The sequence below is a fragment of the Glycine soja genome, chromosome 15 (assembly GCF_004193775.1).
Source record: "Glycine soja cultivar W05 chromosome 15, ASM419377v2, whole genome shotgun sequence".
NCBI classification, from domain to species: domain Eukaryota; kingdom Viridiplantae; phylum Streptophyta; class Magnoliopsida; order Fabales; family Fabaceae; genus Glycine; species Glycine soja.
This window is the reverse complement of record NC_041016.1, coordinates 1078852-1096908: the sequence shown is the minus strand read 5'-3', so window position 1 is coordinate 1096908 and position 18057 is coordinate 1078852. Positions and strand designations below refer to the sequence as shown.

General features: G+C 32.0%; 2 protein-coding genes across 3 annotated transcripts; one reads left to right on the top strand and one right to left on the bottom strand.

Annotated features, from left to right (window-relative positions):
* Positions 1-1460: 1460 nt before the first annotated feature.
* Positions 1461-6019, top strand: LOC114388014. 2 transcript variants are annotated; one of them, XM_028348350.1, is made up of 6 exons: positions 1461-1707; positions 2059-3168; positions 3746-4334; positions 4429-4651; positions 5306-5362; positions 5590-6019. In XM_028348350.1, exons 2-6 carry the CDS (start codon positions 2178-2180, stop codon positions 5833-5835), a joined length of 2106 nt encoding a protein of 701 aa, XP_028204151.1. In that variant the 5' UTR covers positions 1461-1707; positions 2059-2177; the 3' UTR covers positions 5836-6019. The 2 variants fall into 2 exon arrangements, with proteins under 2 accessions (XP_028204151.1, XP_028204150.1); XM_028348349.1 differs by having other exon boundaries at positions 2032-3168.
* Positions 6020-13712: 7693 nt separating this feature from the next.
* On the bottom strand, positions 13713-15237 carry LOC114387937 (F-box/kelch-repeat protein At1g80440-like). The gene has a single exon (XM_028348222.1). It carries the CDS (start codon positions 15061-15063, stop codon positions 13978-13980), a length of 1086 nt encoding a protein of 361 aa, XP_028204023.1. The 5' UTR covers positions 15064-15237; the 3' UTR covers positions 13713-13977.
* Between the last annotated feature and the right edge of the window lie 2820 nt (positions 15238-18057).

Genomic DNA, 18057 nt, shown 5'->3' with positions numbered 1-18057 from the left:
AGGTTTAATTTGATTCTTAAGTTTTTTTTATTCAATTTGATTCGTTAATTTTTAAAATTGATTTAATTTGATTATTTCATTTAAATATGTGCTTTGTGACAATTTTAAATCACACACGGACAGTTTTATACAAACTATAATTTTTTAATATAGTAAAATTAAATTGAATCATTTTTAAATTGAATCAATTTAACTTCAGAAAAATTAAAAGATTAAATTAGAATCTAAAATATAAATTAAAAGATAAAAAATTAATTTAATCTTTTTTCTTCTATATACTATTGCCTGACTGCCGCCAATTAAAAGGTAAAAACTCATCAGATGTTTATTTCTTTTCCATTTTTTTTTCTTTGTTAAATACAATCTTGGTCATCATATTTTGTCAAAATTTATAATTTCATCTTTTTATTTTAAAATAGTGATATTTGATTTTCCTATTTTAAAAGAATTACAATTTTGTTTATATTAATTTTTAATTAATTATTTTTTTATGATATCTTAAATGAATATATTAAATTTAAGATTCAATTGGATTGAAATAAAAAAATAAAACCTTGACAAAATTAAAGATTAAACTAAAATTATGATTTTTTAAAAATAGAAAACCAAATGTTTTAATTTTAAATTGGATGAATGAAAATTGAAGATTGAATAAAATAATAAAACTTAAATTATATTTAAGCTTATGTTTTTTCAAGTGTAAAACTTGAAGGAATGTCTTTTTTGTGTTACCGGTTATCCAACAGTAGTGTTAAATTGTAATTTATTTCTATGGAAATCTTAATTAAATTTTACCTAGAACAGCAAAAGCGTAATTTTTAATTGCAATTTTAAAGCTGTCACTTTAAGATGATATCCTTCATATCACCATGTTTGATGGATGAACGTTTTTATTTTTTTCCCCTTTTGGGTGCATAAAAGATCTAGAGTAGACTGAACAAAAATAGAAAAGATCATTGTACACTTCTTTTTGCCATCCACAATAAACCAGCTTGAATAAAGAATTGTAGAAATGTGAGAAAACTTTTCTTTCAATCTAAGTAAACATACATTATTAAAATGTTTATTACATACCAAATGAGACTAAACTTCTTAATAATCATTAAATGAACAATTTAACCTATCACGAATTATTTCCATAAAAAAAAACTAATAATAATTACACATAGTAACATTCATAATCAATATTATTTAATAATTTAACAATATTCTCATCATTAAACAATTAAAAAAAATCTGAGATTCCTCCAAAAATATCAGTTCCACGCTGATTGAATGATAAGTTAGAACAGGGCATGAAAGTCAAAGCGGTGGCACCAAGGTCAAACGGCAAAGAGGCCGTTGGATTGATCAAAGGGTAAGAATGTATGGGTGATAAAACTCACCAATGGTGCAGTGAGAGAGGGAAGAAAGATCGCACGTGCACGACGCACGTGGTTGTATGAATTTGTCTCAGAATCAGAGTGAGAGTGAGACTGAGACCCTTGTAATTGTTTCTTTCTCTCTTTCTTCTTCCTACTAATAACTCTCAGCTCTCAAACAAACCTTGTCCCTCACAGTGCCAACTCTCTCTCTCAGAGCGTGTTTTTGACCTTAACGTGTACAATACAACGTGTTGAAGGAAGCTTAGCTCAGTCATGAATTGAAGGACCAACTTCAAGAATCGCTCTTCAAACTCAAATCATGCACAGATCTTCAACGATCCAAGTAATGCCCTTCTCTTCTCTTTTTTCTATTTTCTCCCTCTGTTGGGTTTCTTGGTTAAGTAACTTTACTTTCTTCATTTCATGCTTAGACACGAGTTTCCTTTTCTTTTTCTTTTTTTTGGTTTAGAACAAGTAAATAGAAACCCAACTCTGTTTCGCAACAGTTAAAATTGTGATCTTTTACTTCCAATGTTTCTAGATAGACTTCTGTTTGGTAGGAGGTGCAATCTTGAAAGTCAAGGAGAATAACTGAACCATCTTGCGGAACTGTTTTTTCTTGTTTTCTGTTTGGATGAATTATGATGGAGAAATTAAATATTTGTAGCTTACTTCTTCCTTGTGGTGAATTAAGAAAACTACTGTTCGAGCTTGAAGCATTCCTTGAGGCTTTTGGTTGAATTTCGAGTGAGAATTGTCCCTAAAAGAGGATAGGATGAGGCTTCTTTAGTGATATGATAGTTCTGGAAAATAATGGAGGAAAGCATCAATAGAGGGGAATATCAGCCTAATTTGGCTAAACAGTCTTCTTTGAGGTTAGGTGGCAGTTTTAAATCAACACTGTCTGGAAGATCAACTCCACGAAATTCCCCTTCATTTCGGCGACTTAATTCTGGCCGAACGCCAAGAAAAGAAGGAAGGAGCAGCGTAGGCGGTGCTCTGTGGTTTCGAAGCAATCGTTTACTTTTGTGGTTGCTTCTAATCACCCTCTGGGCTTATCTTGGATTTTTTGTTCAGTCCAGGTGGGCTCATAGTGATAAGAAGGAAGAATTTTCTGGCTATGGAACCGGGCCGAGAAATACCAACTCAGATGCTGAACAGATTCAGCGACGTGATTTGCTTGCTAGCAATAAATCATTATCTGCTAATAATGACACTGATGCAGATATCGCTGGGATTAGTAAAACTATAAATGTAGCTTTGGCCAAGAACGACAATGATGTTCCATCTCATCGTAAAACAAGCTCAAAGAATAGGAGCAAGGGCAGACGTTCTTCAAAAGGTAAATCACGTGGTAAGCTGAAACCAACTACAGAAATTAAGAACACTGATATAGAGGAGCAGGAGCCCGAAATTCCTACAACCAATAGTACGTATGGATTGCTGGTTGGTCCGTTTGGCCCAATGGAGGATAGAATTCTGGAATGGAGTCCTGAGAAACGTTCTGGGACATGTAACAGGAAGGAGGACTTTGCACGTCTGGTTTGGTCCAGAAGATTTATCTTGATATTCCACGAGCTTTCCATGACCGGAGCTCCACTTTCAATGATGGAGTTGGCAACTGAACTTTTGAGCTGCGGGGCTACTGTTTCAGCTGTTATGCTTAGCAGAAAAGGTGGTTTGATGTCAGAGCTTGCTAGGAGACGGATCAAGGTGCTTGAGGACAAAGCAGATCTCAGCTTCAAAACTGCAATGAAGGCTGATCTTGTAATTGCTGGTTCAGCTGTCTGTGCATCATGGATTGGTAAGCACATTCGTGACATTTCCTTATGTATATTGTAGTGTTTAGTGTCAGAAAGTCCTTGGAGTTTTCAAACTAAACAATACACTTCACTATGGCCGCCCCATCTCTCGCGCCCCCCCCCCCCCCAAAACTGTTTTAGTTTAGACTATTTCAAAGCTATATAAATGAATGTGCTTTGAAGAACTTTAGTCTTCTGGAGACACATTGCAACAATGCTAAAGGCTTAATTCTACTCTCATACTAATTCTAGAATTATTGGTATAGGACTTCCTAAACTTGTCATGCAATGATACAATATTAGTACTGTCTCATCACCATGCCTCACTTCCTTCCTTCATATATACAGCTAACCTTTTAATCATTTGAAGTTTGAACCATGGAAATTGATAAAACAAATGAGTTTGATTATACGTGGAGGTATGCATATTGCTTTATTGGTCGATTGGAATCTTCTACCGTTATCAATCTGTAAACAGTGGTATATGTTGTTGCAGTTTATAATTTGTCACTGAGAGTTTGTAATTCCATTTCTCTACATGTCTTAATAGAAAATCATTATCGTTTTATATGTTTCCAGAACAATATATTGAACATTTTCCAGCTGGTGCGAGCCAAGTTGCCTGGTGGATTATGGAAAATAGACGAGAGTACTTCGATCGTTCAAAGGATGTATTGCACAGAGTAAAGATGTTGGTTTTTCTTTCGGAATCACAATCTAAACAGTGGCAAAAATGGTGTGAAGAGGAAAGCATAAAACTGAGATCCCATCCTGAAATTGTTCCATTGTCTGTTAATGATGAACTGGCATTTGTAGCTGGTATTCCTTCAACACTTAACACTCCATCCTTCAGTACCGAGAAAATGGTTGAGAAAAAGCAGTTATTGAGGGAATCAGTCCGAAAAGAAATGGGCCTAACTGATAATGACATGCTTGTGATATCTCTAAGCAGCATCAACCCTGGGAAGGGCCAGCTATTGCTTCTTGAATCAGTAAGCTCAGTACTTGAACAAGGACAGTCACCAGGTGATAAGAAAATGAAAGAAGTATCAAATATAAAGGAAGGCCTATCTTCCCTGGCTAGAAAGCATCGTATTAGAAAATTGTTGCCGTTGATGAAGAATGGGAAAGTAGCTTCGAATAGTATCTCAAGCAATTCTTTAAGCAGGTTACATGAATTTAAAAAGAATGTTTTATAACTTACGGTTGTATAGTATCCAATTTTTATATATTGCACTGATTATGAAAACTGACATTCACAGAAGGAAACAAGTGTTGCCTAATGACAAAGGAACAATTCAACAATCTCTCAAACTTCTCATTGGTTCTGTTAGATCAAAGAGTAACAAGGCGGATTATGTTAAAAGCCTTCTAAGTTTCTTAGAACAACATCCAAACACCTCGACATCAATTTTTTGGACTCCAGCCACAACACGGGTTGCCTCACTTTACTCTGCCGCAGATGTTTATGTTATAAACTCTCAGGTAAGTCTTGATTAAAGGTTAAATTATTTTTAAAGTAGTACGCAAAATGTTTATACATACATATATAGTTGTAAGTATGCTTATATAAAAATCTAAAACTTTTTCATTCATTGTTTAAGTATGCATGTGTTTATGAATCCAGTTTATATCTGACATCCGTATAGCTCCAAACATAGCTAATTGTAAATGAAAAAAAAATGTTTCTCTATGTTGGAAATATTATCATGATGTCACTGTAAGTTATTTGTCGAGGTATATGAAATATATTGATTTTTTTTTTCCGATTTGGATTTTCATCATATTAACTTGAAGACTTGAAGTTCTTGCCTTATCCCATTTCTGGAGTATGCTTGCCTGTCTTATGACTCGTTATATTAAGATGTTTGAATTTTGACTAACCCTGTTTAGTTTTCTCTATAAATCAAAGATAATATTTAGTGAGCAATCAATGAAATCGTTGTAAATAACAAAGAATCCTGTTTTGGGCTCTGTTTTGCATTGAAACATAATCTAAAGCATTTCATTTTGCAACTTGACATAATAGCTGAAACTACACATTCCAGATATTACTACATTTGGAGTCATCAAATTAATTGTAGAAAGAAATATTCTCTATTGTGCAAAGCTGTTGCTAATTAAAGAAATGGTGAACAGGGGCTGGGAGAAACATTTGGACGTGTGACTATAGAAGCAATGGCGTTTGGTCTTCCGGTATGATTTATATTTTCTCCTTAAACTCATCAAGATTATTGTTACTGAAGCATATGCATGTAATTGTAGCCTTAAAGTAAAAGACAATGCCTTCTAATAACATTTTTGGCTCTTAAAAAAGCTGCAATTGGGGATGGATCTAGTGTGGGATTAATAATATTTTCTGTGCTTCTATCTGTTAACTTGTTCAGTGAAAGTATGTCCTCATGTTCATTTCGGTGGAGTAGGTTCTTGGGACGGACGCTGGAGGAACACAGGAGATTGTTGAGCACAATGTTACAGGTCTTCTTCATCCTGTTGGACATCCGGGGAATCTTGTTCTTGCACAGAATCTCTGGTTTTTACTCAAAAACCAGTCGGCAAGGAAGCAAATGGGGGTGGTAGGAAGAAAGAAGGTGCAGAAGATGTATTTGAAGCAACAGATGTATAAGAATTTTGTAGAGGTTATTGCTAGGTGCATGAGAACCAAATAAGTGAAAGAACTGCTTGGTACTTGCAATGCAATGCTCCCATTCTTTTATTGGATTGCACAAACCCGTGACTGTTAGTTTCTTTGTACTACTACTACTGAGTCCAATTTATGAGAAAGATTACCGGCTCCTTTGTTTTCTTTCATTTGGACAAAATAAATAAATATAGAGATGTTCCTGAAAAGCAGTATTCATATGTGTTTGAGTGCAAATCAATAAATTTAGTGGTTACGATAAATAGAATAAAACTGAGCGTGTACAATGAAATTATCAAAGTGAAAAAGGAGTCATTTGTCTCCTTTTCCGGCCCGATATATTTTGATCAGAGTATAACAGAATATTTTTGTTTTATAAGCTACAGAATCAATGGTTATTTCCTTGGCACCTCTATCTCTATCGCATTATGCATTAAATATTGAGGGGGGGGGGGGGGGGGGGGAACTCAAGTGTTAAATCATCTTGGCCTGCCTTGGGAAAATTATTGCATTGTTTGGAACTATCATATGTTTATGGTTTCGGTTAATTTTCATGATACATTGTTAAAATTTTCAATTTACAAGAAAGTTAATAAAACTGGGTTTAAGTGTCATGTGAAAATTACTTGGGACTAAATTAATTTCGGAGCATACATAACTTATCCTATCCTAATTTGTTGAAAACATCATTTTTCATGAAAAATAGTTTAATGAAAACATACATCCAATCTCAAGGCAGAGGGCGGTAGTTTAGAGTTTCAAGTTTAAAATACAGGATTTAGAATAAATCAGATAAAATATCATTTAATTAATTATTAATTTATAGTAATATATAGAGAATGATGAAATTACACTGGTTTAACTTAAACAAGTGTTCTTAACTTCACATAGAATATAATTTTTATCAATCCAATCATTAAATTATATTTACACATTATCAAGATTGTCTTAATCAAATTTTGTCAAAATTGAACATCAATAAATAAGTAATCAAATGATTTATATCTTAATATATTTTAAAAATTTATATTACATCGATTTTAATCTATATCAATAAGATAACAAATAATTTTGGATTAATATAGAATTTTATACATATGATTTATGTTAAAAAAATTTCAATCTAACGGGTGTTAGAAAACATTATCTAATTAAAAGTTATAATTTAATGTCTTCTCTTAATTATATAATTAAGAGAGAGAGATCATATTGCTTAGATGAAGAAAATAGAGGCAAAGGTCACTTGGTTGATGTCTGTGTTTAAAGAAATTAAAATCAGTCTTTTAATGAATTGGGTGATACCCTTAATGCAGAATTAAAAAAAAAAATAGTAGCAATTTTGTGCATATCTCAGACTCAAACAAGAGGTGAAGTCGATTGAAAATCAATTGAGTGTGCGCGCGTGGTGGTTGGCCACCGCGAACAGCCAAACAAACTATTCTAAAAATGTGTCCTACTATTGAATTAATATTCCAGAGAGACGTTTCAACAGAACTAGCTATATCTAATATAGGTTAATTCCAAAGATGTCAATAATAATAATATAGGTTTCAATTAAACCAATGCAAATATATCTTTTGCACATGCAGCATCTCTCGTCACCTTGCATATTCACAAGTCACAAGTGTGATAGCAGAGGTGAAGCCTGCGATTCTGATGGTGCTGGTTCAGGTTCCTTATGCTGGAGTTAGCATCTTGTTCAAATTGGTTGCCAATGATGGGATGAGCTTAAGGGTTCTTATGGCCTATCGCTACCTCTTTACTTCTGTTTTCATGATTCCTCTTGCCTACTTTGTCGATAGGTGCATCCATGCATGCCAACTTTTTTTATAATTTGGTTCTCCCATGTTTCATTCCTCTTTCCATGTACATGTGTTGTTGCTAGCTAATATAAACACGTGACTTTGTAGATTTTGAAAACGAGTAATGTTTATGTGTATATTTTTTCACCCACTCTTCGTATAATCATCTATTTTCACACTTGATGCTCAATAGTTAAACTGTTTTATTTATCGAAACACAATTGAAGTCGTGGATTTATGCTTCCACAGAAAGAGCAAGCCAAGGATAACCGTGAAAGTACTCTGTCAAGCATTTCTTTGTGGTTTATTTGGGTAAGTTCAATCCTTTTTTTTATATATGATAAATCTTTATGAAGGAAATATTAAGATGCAGCTATAATTTCTTCAAAAAAAAAAAAAGATGCGGCTATAATATTATATTGAACTAATTGCAGTCATTTAAGCTCTTAGAGTTTTTGTTGGGATGTAATTATTTTGCGTACGTCTACATAGATGTTCCTTAACTAATCTGTTAATTAAAAATTTCTTAGTCTTAAATGATGTGGCCAAATATACAAGTGTAATTGTATTAGTCTGCTTGTGCAAGTACGAGAAATGTGCTAATAATATGATCTGTAATATACTCTACTGAATATACTCTTTATGATTTATTCAAATTTATAAAAATCATATAAATTTGTGGGTTTCTTTTGAATAAGCTCTTAGCGAGTTTTTGTAGTTCCTTTTTTAGTTAGGACAAAATCTATATACAGTTTCTTAACTGTTATTTATTTGTTTTTTTAATCAAAATTAGAGTTTTATTTCAGTGGTATGCATGCAAACTTTTTATCACGTAAATTATTGAAATAAAACTCAAATTATAATTAGAGAATAATACAAACAATATCTATAAAATTGTATCTAAGTTTTGTATCGTGATAGTGTGTTTCTTTATACATAGACCCTACGAGTATGGTTAATTAATCAATTAACAACTTAAATGCTTCCTCTGTCAAATATAATACAGTATATAATTGGAAGGCAGAGAAAATGAATAAACGAAATTTAAACTCATTAGAAGTCAAACATATATCCGAACATACCCTTACAGTTAAAAAGGCCATACACATATTAAATGAAATTTTTAGTACATCCATGATGCATACACTAAATTTGAATTTGGCATTACTTGTTGCAACATCAGGGCATCCATACAACAAAATTTATTCGTGGCAGCAATTTCTTTGGCAAGTGCAACATATGCTACGGCAATATACAACCTCATTCCTGGTTTATCTTAGCTCTCTGCTTTGGGTAGGCTACTTGTTCTCACTTCATATACACCCTTTCTCTTAAACTAGTCCCTATTCTATTGTATAAATATCTAATTCTTAACCCCCTCAATTCGATATTTTATACATTTATCTTCATCTCTCAACTTTTATCTTATATATATATATATATATATATATATATATATATATATATATATATATATATATATATATACATCTAAAAAATATTCCCCAAAATAAAATCGACAACAAATGTTACTCCCACAAAAGACATTAGTCATATTTTAATTTCAACTTGTGCTATATATTCTCAGATTGGAAAGGTTGAACATTGGAACATCAGCAGGGAAGGCCAAGGTGGTTGGCACTGTAATGGGAATAGGTGGAGCGATGATGCTCACCTTCTATAAGAACATTGAGATTCACATCTGGTCAACGCATGTCAACCTGATGCCAAATATTATAAAGCCACACAATGTGTCTCCCACTAAAATTTCTGGTTCTTTTCTTGCTTTCGGCACTTGTCTATCCTATTCAGTATGGTTGGTAATTCAGGTGACCTTCCATCACTTCCGATAAACTGTTATCACAAGTCTTAATCATTATAAACATTAGCCAGCGACATAGACCTAAACTTGAAATCCTGTGCATTTATTGTTATATATATTAGAGAAATGTATTAGTACAACAAATTTTATAATTATGAGAGAAAAAGAAAGTATATGATGTAATAAGTGAAATGATAAGAGAGAAATAAAGACGAGAAATTTGTTTTATGAATTACATAACACTATATATGTGTGTGGTAGGCTAAGATGAGTGCGAAATTTCCTTGGCATTACAAAAGTGCAGCTTTGATGTCAGTGATGGCCTGCATTCAATCAATTACATATGCTCTATTGATGGAAACAAATCATAGGAATCGTTGGAGGCTTGGCTGGAATATCAGACTTCTCACTGCAGTTTAATAATACATATCGTTGACTATATGTATTGAGTCAACAATCCGAGTTTATATAAATTTCAGCTAATTGACACATTAATTGTATTAGGGTGTTGTGCCTTCTGGATTTTGTTGGGTTCTGACTGCGTGGTACGTGCGCTTTATACTGCGGCTTTCAACCCCCTCTTCCTAATTCTAGTAACCATTGCAGGCTCTCTGCTATTGGATGAAAGGCTCTATTTGGGAAGGTTCAAATCAAACATTCATTTATTTGTTATGCGTTATTAATTGGCATATATAAACTGATGTAATTTTTGGTTCTAAATTAGAGCATAATAGGATCAATTTTTGCGTTATTCATTGTCTTGTGGGGTAAAGGTAAAGAATTGAAGAGAACTTCCGAGAAGTATAAAAAAAAAAAAGACTCACTTGATGTTAACCGTTGGAGAAAATTACCACAAATCATGCAGATGGGAATGGTGGTGATGGAAAAGAACAAAGTGCAGCGAAAGATGTTTCAATAAGTGGGACAGAAGAAAATAAAAATCAAGGAAATTCCAATTGATCACCGGTCCATCAAGAACTCAAAATGTAGTGCCTAGTGCGCACTGACTTTTACATTTTTCTCTTTTCTTTCCTTTTCCCTGTCCGTAGCAATGGTTTTTTTTTTTTTGCTGCTCATAGCAGTGTTTTTTTTTGGCTTGTCCATAGCATTGCTTAACTGAAACAGAAATGAGGGGGGAAATAAAACAAAGGGAAACCTTTTTAAGCTCATCAGAGATTAAATAAGTGTGAGTTTTTATAAACCTTCTAAAACATTTTTTGGATTCTCATAAATAAAAAATAAACTAACTGAAGAAGGCATAATAATTCAAGAGAATTAAGTCAAGAATTATATATAGGTGAAAGGAATAAATGTTTAGAATAATACATTTTCTTTTGTGTGGAAGTCGACCTATAAAAGCTGGAATTCAGTACTATTTAGAGGGTGTTGATTTCGAACCTTTACTATATAGTTTTATTTTATCTTGCACTATTGAACGTCCTCGTGGCGGATGTTGTCTTTTAATACAGATACATTGTGAAACTATATTCGTAATTCAGTGTGAGCATATAAAAACATTTTATAGCCAATCCTAATTTATTTCGAGGGTTAAACAAACCTTTCACATACCCAAACTTATATACCCGGTTTTAATAGTAAGTACTTCAACACTTTAAAAAAAAGTGTAGATTACTTAACCCATAGTTATTATTATTGCTTCTTATCAGTTATCACAATTCGTTTTTATCCAAGTCACTTTGTCAGTATCATAAGAATGTTCAATGTAGGGAAATACAACTTGGAAGAAGTGGCAAAGTGGCCAATTAGTACAGCCTTTACTCTTTTTTCTTTTGAGCATCAGCCTTTACTCTTGAAAAATACAAATAACATATTTTTAACAATTTTTTATTGAATTTGTTATCCTACTCAAAAAGGCAGTGATTCATTCATGTATAGCTCTCAATAATTGAAGAGTATTCTGAAAAAAAAAGGTGCGAAAAATTCTGCATTAATCTAGCCTATGAGTCCAAAAAGTAAAGACATCTTATTCAATCTTTAGTAAATTTACAAAAAGAATGTATTAATAAATGGTTTAATCGTAATTAAGATTGAGACTAATTAGGGGATTACAGATAAGTATGATTTTCCTTTTTTTTTTTTTTATCGAACATCATGATGGTCAGAGAGCCTTGCACGCAAGTCGCAACCCTCAAGTACGAAAGCGATAGATTTTAATGGCGAGTGATTAAACTCGAGGTTTAGCTAAAGTTAAATTGATGGTTACAAGATCCATTTATCTAATTATAAAAAGAATTTAAATGAGATATATTGTTGTTATAAATTTTATTTATACTTTCATCTATTAAAATTATAGTGTATAATAAGATTGCTAATTTTATAATCATTATTTAAAAAAAATTATTAATGTATCTTTAATTGATTGATAGTATAAATTTTACATATTAATAATTCATGCAAATTAAACTCTCTAAAAATATTCTTGTTTAATGTCACATTTAATCCATTATATTTCGTAGTTATTTTTTCCTTAATATATTAAGTTTTAAAAATTTTATTTTGATTTTTATATTTTTAAAATGTATCATTAACTTTTAAATTTAAAAATAGATAATTAGTACTGATCCGTACATAGAAAATTGATACGTACGACATAAAATATTAAAAATTTATCATATTTGGATTTGAATTATTTGGAAAATTTAAATTTGTGAGAACTTAGAATTTGACATGAAATTAAAACACCGATTCATATTGGGGAATTTTAGCTTGGATCCATTGAATGATAATATATTAAAGTAGAAGTTGTGAATCTTTTTGAGAAAGAAATGAAACAAATTTTAGAATCACATTACACTTTATTTATATTTCAACAGCTACAAGTGAAATTTTTTCTAACGGCTAAAGTAACATTGTACTCCTTTTACTTTAGTTTTTTATTGCTTAGCAACCTTGTTTTAGAGAGGGCAACCATTGCCTTGGAAGCAATAATTTTGGTGCAAATGAGGTGGAGGTTGCTTCATAAGCAATCCTATAAATTTATTTTCTTGATGTCGATTCGGGTACTTTAATATATCAAAAGTGATTTTAAATCATTTTAAAATTTTAAAATTATTAAATAAGTAATGTTTCTAACAGAACATTAAAAAGATGATCAAAATAAAATGTTTCAAAAATAGAAATGATTAAAATGAAGCTTTTAAATTTTAATATTAAAAAACAAAATAATTATGAAACACAATGAATAAAAAATCACATTAAACCTAAGAATTTAACTGTTCTAATACTTGTAAATCAAAGTACATAAACGTCCTAAAAGTGAGCATACTTTTGGAAAAGGATAATTTTTTATATCTTTTACTCCAAACATATTTTTTTAAAGGAGTCTTACATCCAAACATAGCCAAAGTCTTCGGATCCATAAAAGAATCTTGTTAATACTTTCGAGTAGACAGATCAATTATAAGCTTGTTGGGAGCAATACATGTTTTGTAAAAGTTTGTTGAGAATCGAGGGAGACCCAAGAAATTGAGAAAGAAAAATAAGACGAATTGATTTTTCATTCTAGGCAAAACATCAATTTGTTGTACTTCACATCTAGCGCTATCTAGTATGCAATTTTCCATCATGTGTGTTCTAACTCCAAACAAAAGGGGGAAGTCTGTATCCGACGCCGATCATTGTGCACTCCCCATATCTATGCTTTAGAATTGAATTTTGTGAAGTTATGTTGGAAACATTAAAGGGAGGGTGTTGAAAATTGCTTAGTTGTTAGATGTTTATCTATATGATGTATCCGTTTTAGACAGAGTCTAAATACTGTTTTCCTAGTCTTAAGGAGTACGGAATGTTATCTGATTTTATTTTGCAGTTGCAACAACAAATGCTGCAAATGTTTTTCCTATTTAAACTCACTAAGTTAATCTTCCGTTTCGAAGAATTAGTTTCATGAGATAACTTCCAGAAAGAAAAAAGGATGTCATTTCTCGTGTATACTTATTTAGAAGTCTCTAACAGTCCATAAATAAAATTAGAGAAAAAGATATTTTCTCATATACTGTCTTTCAATTAGTATAATTGTTTTTACATTAAAATATATATTATTGACAAGGAATTTAACCGTTCTGATACGTGTAAGACAGACCATAAAAAGTGTCTTGACAATACGTTTGAGTAAGAATAACAATGAATAAGTTCGTTGGGAGTAGATGTTTTTCATAAGTTGATTGAAAAGGACCGAAGAATTTGGCAAAGAAGAATAAGGCGAATTAATTTTTTCTCTTTAAGCAAAACGTCAATGAAGTGTAAGCACATGTTCATTTGTTACATTTTTCCTTGTTGTACTGCACATCGGTGTAGGGGCACCGAACCTCTGTATCGCAATTGTACTACAACTCCTTAAAAGCTAGTAAAGTATAAACTAAAATGATAAAGCTTTTGAGTAGTAAGTGAATAAAGCAACCAAAGAAAACAAAAATGTTGCTTCATATAACCATATTTACACAAACTCCCCGAAACAAAACTGAAGTACTATGCACCAATAATATTCAGCATTTTAACTTGATAAAAAAAAACAAGTCAAGTAGTACTAAATTTGGAGAAGGCAACCAGATTGCACGTGACCAGTGTAGTCCTCTGGGCTGGCAAGTTTAGTCCAAGCCCGATTTTTCAGATCCAACACAAAGCCCATATGTGGTTCCCCAAACCCACTCGATCCAATTACCAGCATCAACCCTTCCCACACTCCCACGCACGCAACGTTCCGTATCTCACCCGGCACCTTCGCCACATTCCGCCACGTGTCCCCGTGCAGCGCCACCACGTCACCACCCCGGCACATGAACATTCTCCCCTCCGCACCATCCGCGCCGTCGACGCACGTGCGCGGACACGCGGCGGCATCTAAGAACTCCTCCTCCACTGGGCCCCACTTCCACTTGGCAACGTCGAAAACCTCCGCGCTCCGCTCGAAGCGCCCCTGCATCTCCGTGCAGTACCCTCCGACGACGCAGAGCGCGCCGCCGCGTCGGAACACGGCCTTGCACTCGTCTCGCTCACGCGACATGTCGGGGAGCGGGACCCACACGTCCATGGCCACGTCATACGCAAGCGCTGACCTCAGCGCGTTCTTCTCCTCGTCGTGTCCGCCCGCGACGTAAACCGTGCGATTCTGATCCGACGCGCACGCGAAAAACGTGCGGGGCCTACCCGGCATGTCGGCCCCACGGCGCCATTTGGCCGACAGGAAGTTGTATATAAAAACCGAATTCGACGCTTTCCACGAATCTGGGTCCCACCCGCCCATTACGACAAGGTCGAACCCGACACCCGCTATCTGACAGAACATGGGGAGCCCGAAAGCGAGTTCGGGTCCCAGGGGTAACTCGCACCATGAACCCGTCTTCGGTTCGAATACGCTGAGCCGGTAAACCGGGTTGGTGGTGGACTTCGCGAGCAAACCGGTTCGGGTTTTATCGGAGTCTATCTTGGACTGAACCGTGACGAGGATTTTCTGGGCTTGTTTGGTGGTTCTCCTCCGACGGTGAAAGTCCGGCGAGTGAATCTCCGCGCTCCAGCCTTTGCAGACTGAAGCAACCGCCGGGAATTGATCATAGGGAACCCTAATCAAACAGTCTCGGGCTACGTCCTCTGGTAGACCTGAAATCAACTCCATGGTAACAAAAAACGAAAAACGAATCTGAAATTATTATTATAGAATCAGTGAAGAGCCATGCAATGATTGAGAAGAAGAGGGGTTTGTTAGTTTTGGGGGAAAAAGGTTGAAATTTGAAAAGGAGAATCTTCAAGTGGTGAAAGAGAGTGTGGAATGAATAATAATAATAATATGAGAGAGGGTTTTATAGGGGGGCGCATGGTGTTCCAGATAAGTTTTGAGTGATATCGAGATTATAAAAAAATAAACCGTGGGTCTTCTAGAAGGTTTTCGGGAAACCGGCAACTGGCAAACAGAAAAAGTTACAACCAGCGGTGACCACTGGAACCTATCACCTGTCGCTTTCAATTTCTTGACACATAAAATACTATAGTAGTACATATTTAGGCAAATCATTCTTAAACACCTCTTATGTGTTTACATTTTCAGAGATGTAAAAAATAAGTAATTAATTTGATAAACTAGAAAAATTAGAGCTGTTTAAAATTCCTGTGTCTAAATATAATCACCCATGTCTTTATTGCAATAATTCATGTTTAGTGGGTTTCTACTTAACTGAATCCGTAAGTAAGTTAAACGCCCGTTTCAAACTTCTGAACAGCACTATAAGTACCTATTTAAAACTACTAGTACTAATAATATCCAATATTGTCATTATCGTGATTTGTGAACAAAAAAAATAAATGTATAAAGATAAAACCATGGGTGTTCTAGAAGGTTTTCAGGAAACCGTCAACTGGAAGAAAGAGTAGGGATTATTACTATTCAAAGCAGCAGTTGTTGTGTTAAATAAATAAATCCGTCCCCTTTCACTCGATAAATTGATTGATTTGTGTAGTAAAAAAATGTATATTGATTATTTATTTTGTTGGATAAAGAAATTTAGATTAATTTAATTAACTAACTTTCCAGTTTAAATATGAAGTAAATAACTTATAATTAATTTAATTTTTAATTTCAATCAATTTAATTACTTCATCAATTATTTTTAATTTTATATAATTATGTTTAATATTTTAAAATGCACTGAGTAATATTTTATCTTGTGCAATAGAAATAATAAATATTTATTTTATATAACTAAAATTTATAATAAATAAATAAATTTAAATATATAATTTATATTGTGATTAAAACTCGTAACAAATAAATTTTTTATTGATATAAAAAATTAAAAGAGATAAAACATTCAGAATTTTTTTTAAAAAAACTCACTTTATTAAGCAACTCTTAAAAACATTTTAATTAAACAGTAATTCTTGCAAATACTCTAATTCAAGATAGTCAATAGCATATTCTTATATGCTTAAATATAATTTTAATTCTCTTATTTTAAAATAGAGATAGAGATGTTTATTTTTTTATTTTAGAAAAATCATAATTTTATTTAATCTTCAAATTCTTTTATATTTTTTTTATTTTTTACATTTTAATTAGTTTTTTAAAATAGAGATTGAGATGTTTATTTTTTTATTTTAGAAAAATCATAATTTTATTTAATCTTCAAATTCTTTTATAATTTTTTTTATTTTTTACATTTTAATTAACTAATGATATCTTAAATAAGTATATTAAGTTTATGATTCAATGAAATCAAAAAAATGAAAAAAAAATTAAAATTATGGATTTTATAAAATAGTAAGATGAAGTGATATACCCTAAGAGTGTGTTTGGATGGAAAAATTTAAAATTTTGAGAAATTTTAAATTCTAAAAATTTTAAATACTTCAATTGAAATTCTTTTATTTTTAAAATTTTGTGTTTGGATAAAAAAAATTAAAATCATGAGGATGAAAGAAATGAATAAAAAAAAAGAAAAAATATGGTTAGTGTGTTAATCATAAGTGTGTTCCTTTATGCTCACACCCGTAAGATATTTTAGGAGCTTAGACGGTGTTTTTTGAAAAAAATGGTAAAAAAAAATTTCAATTTGTCACATTTTAAAAGGAAATTGAAATTCCATAATTTTAGTTGTTTAAAATTCTATTTTAAAATTTCAAAATTTTAAATTTTTCATAAAAAAATATCCAAACAATAAATTCTAAATTACAGAAATTCAAATTCTCTCATAAATTATTTTCCTCATTAAAAATTCTCTATCTAAACACACTCTAATAGTAGTGAGTTTGATGTTTTGAATATGTCAAAATTTAAATTTCGACTAATAACATTTAAGTCCATAATAATATCACCCAGATGATATATATATATATATATATATATATATATATAAACTCTAATGACTTAAATAGTATATATAAATCTTATTTGTCTCTCACGAGATTGATTCCAATAAATAATACATGTAAAAAATAATTTATATAGACATCAATAAGTATGAACAAAAAATTTCTAACACACAAGTCAAAAAGTCTTATAAACAATTATAAGATAAACTCTCATTTCAAATATTTAATATAGATTCATATACAGAATTTAATCTTGAGATTTAACTTTTAATTAAACTAAAACAATTTCATATCAATCAATCTATACACTCATACTCACTTGTTAAAATAAATTTTCTCTAAACCAAGGTTTTATTTTATATTTTTTTTTTATGAATATATCTCAAACACCTTATACTATCATGACCTGATTTGAATCGACTATTAGTCATATAAATTAGATCATAAACTTATTTCATAATACAAATTAATACAATTTGAACTGAATTAGTTTATCTGAGTTGAGGTTATCAATGCTGATTGATTCAGACTTAACTTTTTAAACATATAATCAAGGATTTAATTTCTGAATATTGCGTATGAAGAAATTATTATTGAAAGAAAATAATTAACCTATATATAGGTACAAGTAGATTTACGGAGGGATTTGAAAATTTCAGTAACCGACTAACATACTTCTTTGCAATCAAGAATCATATGCAAAAAAAAAAAAAAAAAAAAATTATTCAGATAATAAATCACATAAGTCTAATTAAAAACATCTATTCAAATTTACTGTTGCCCTGAATACGAATTAATTTAACCA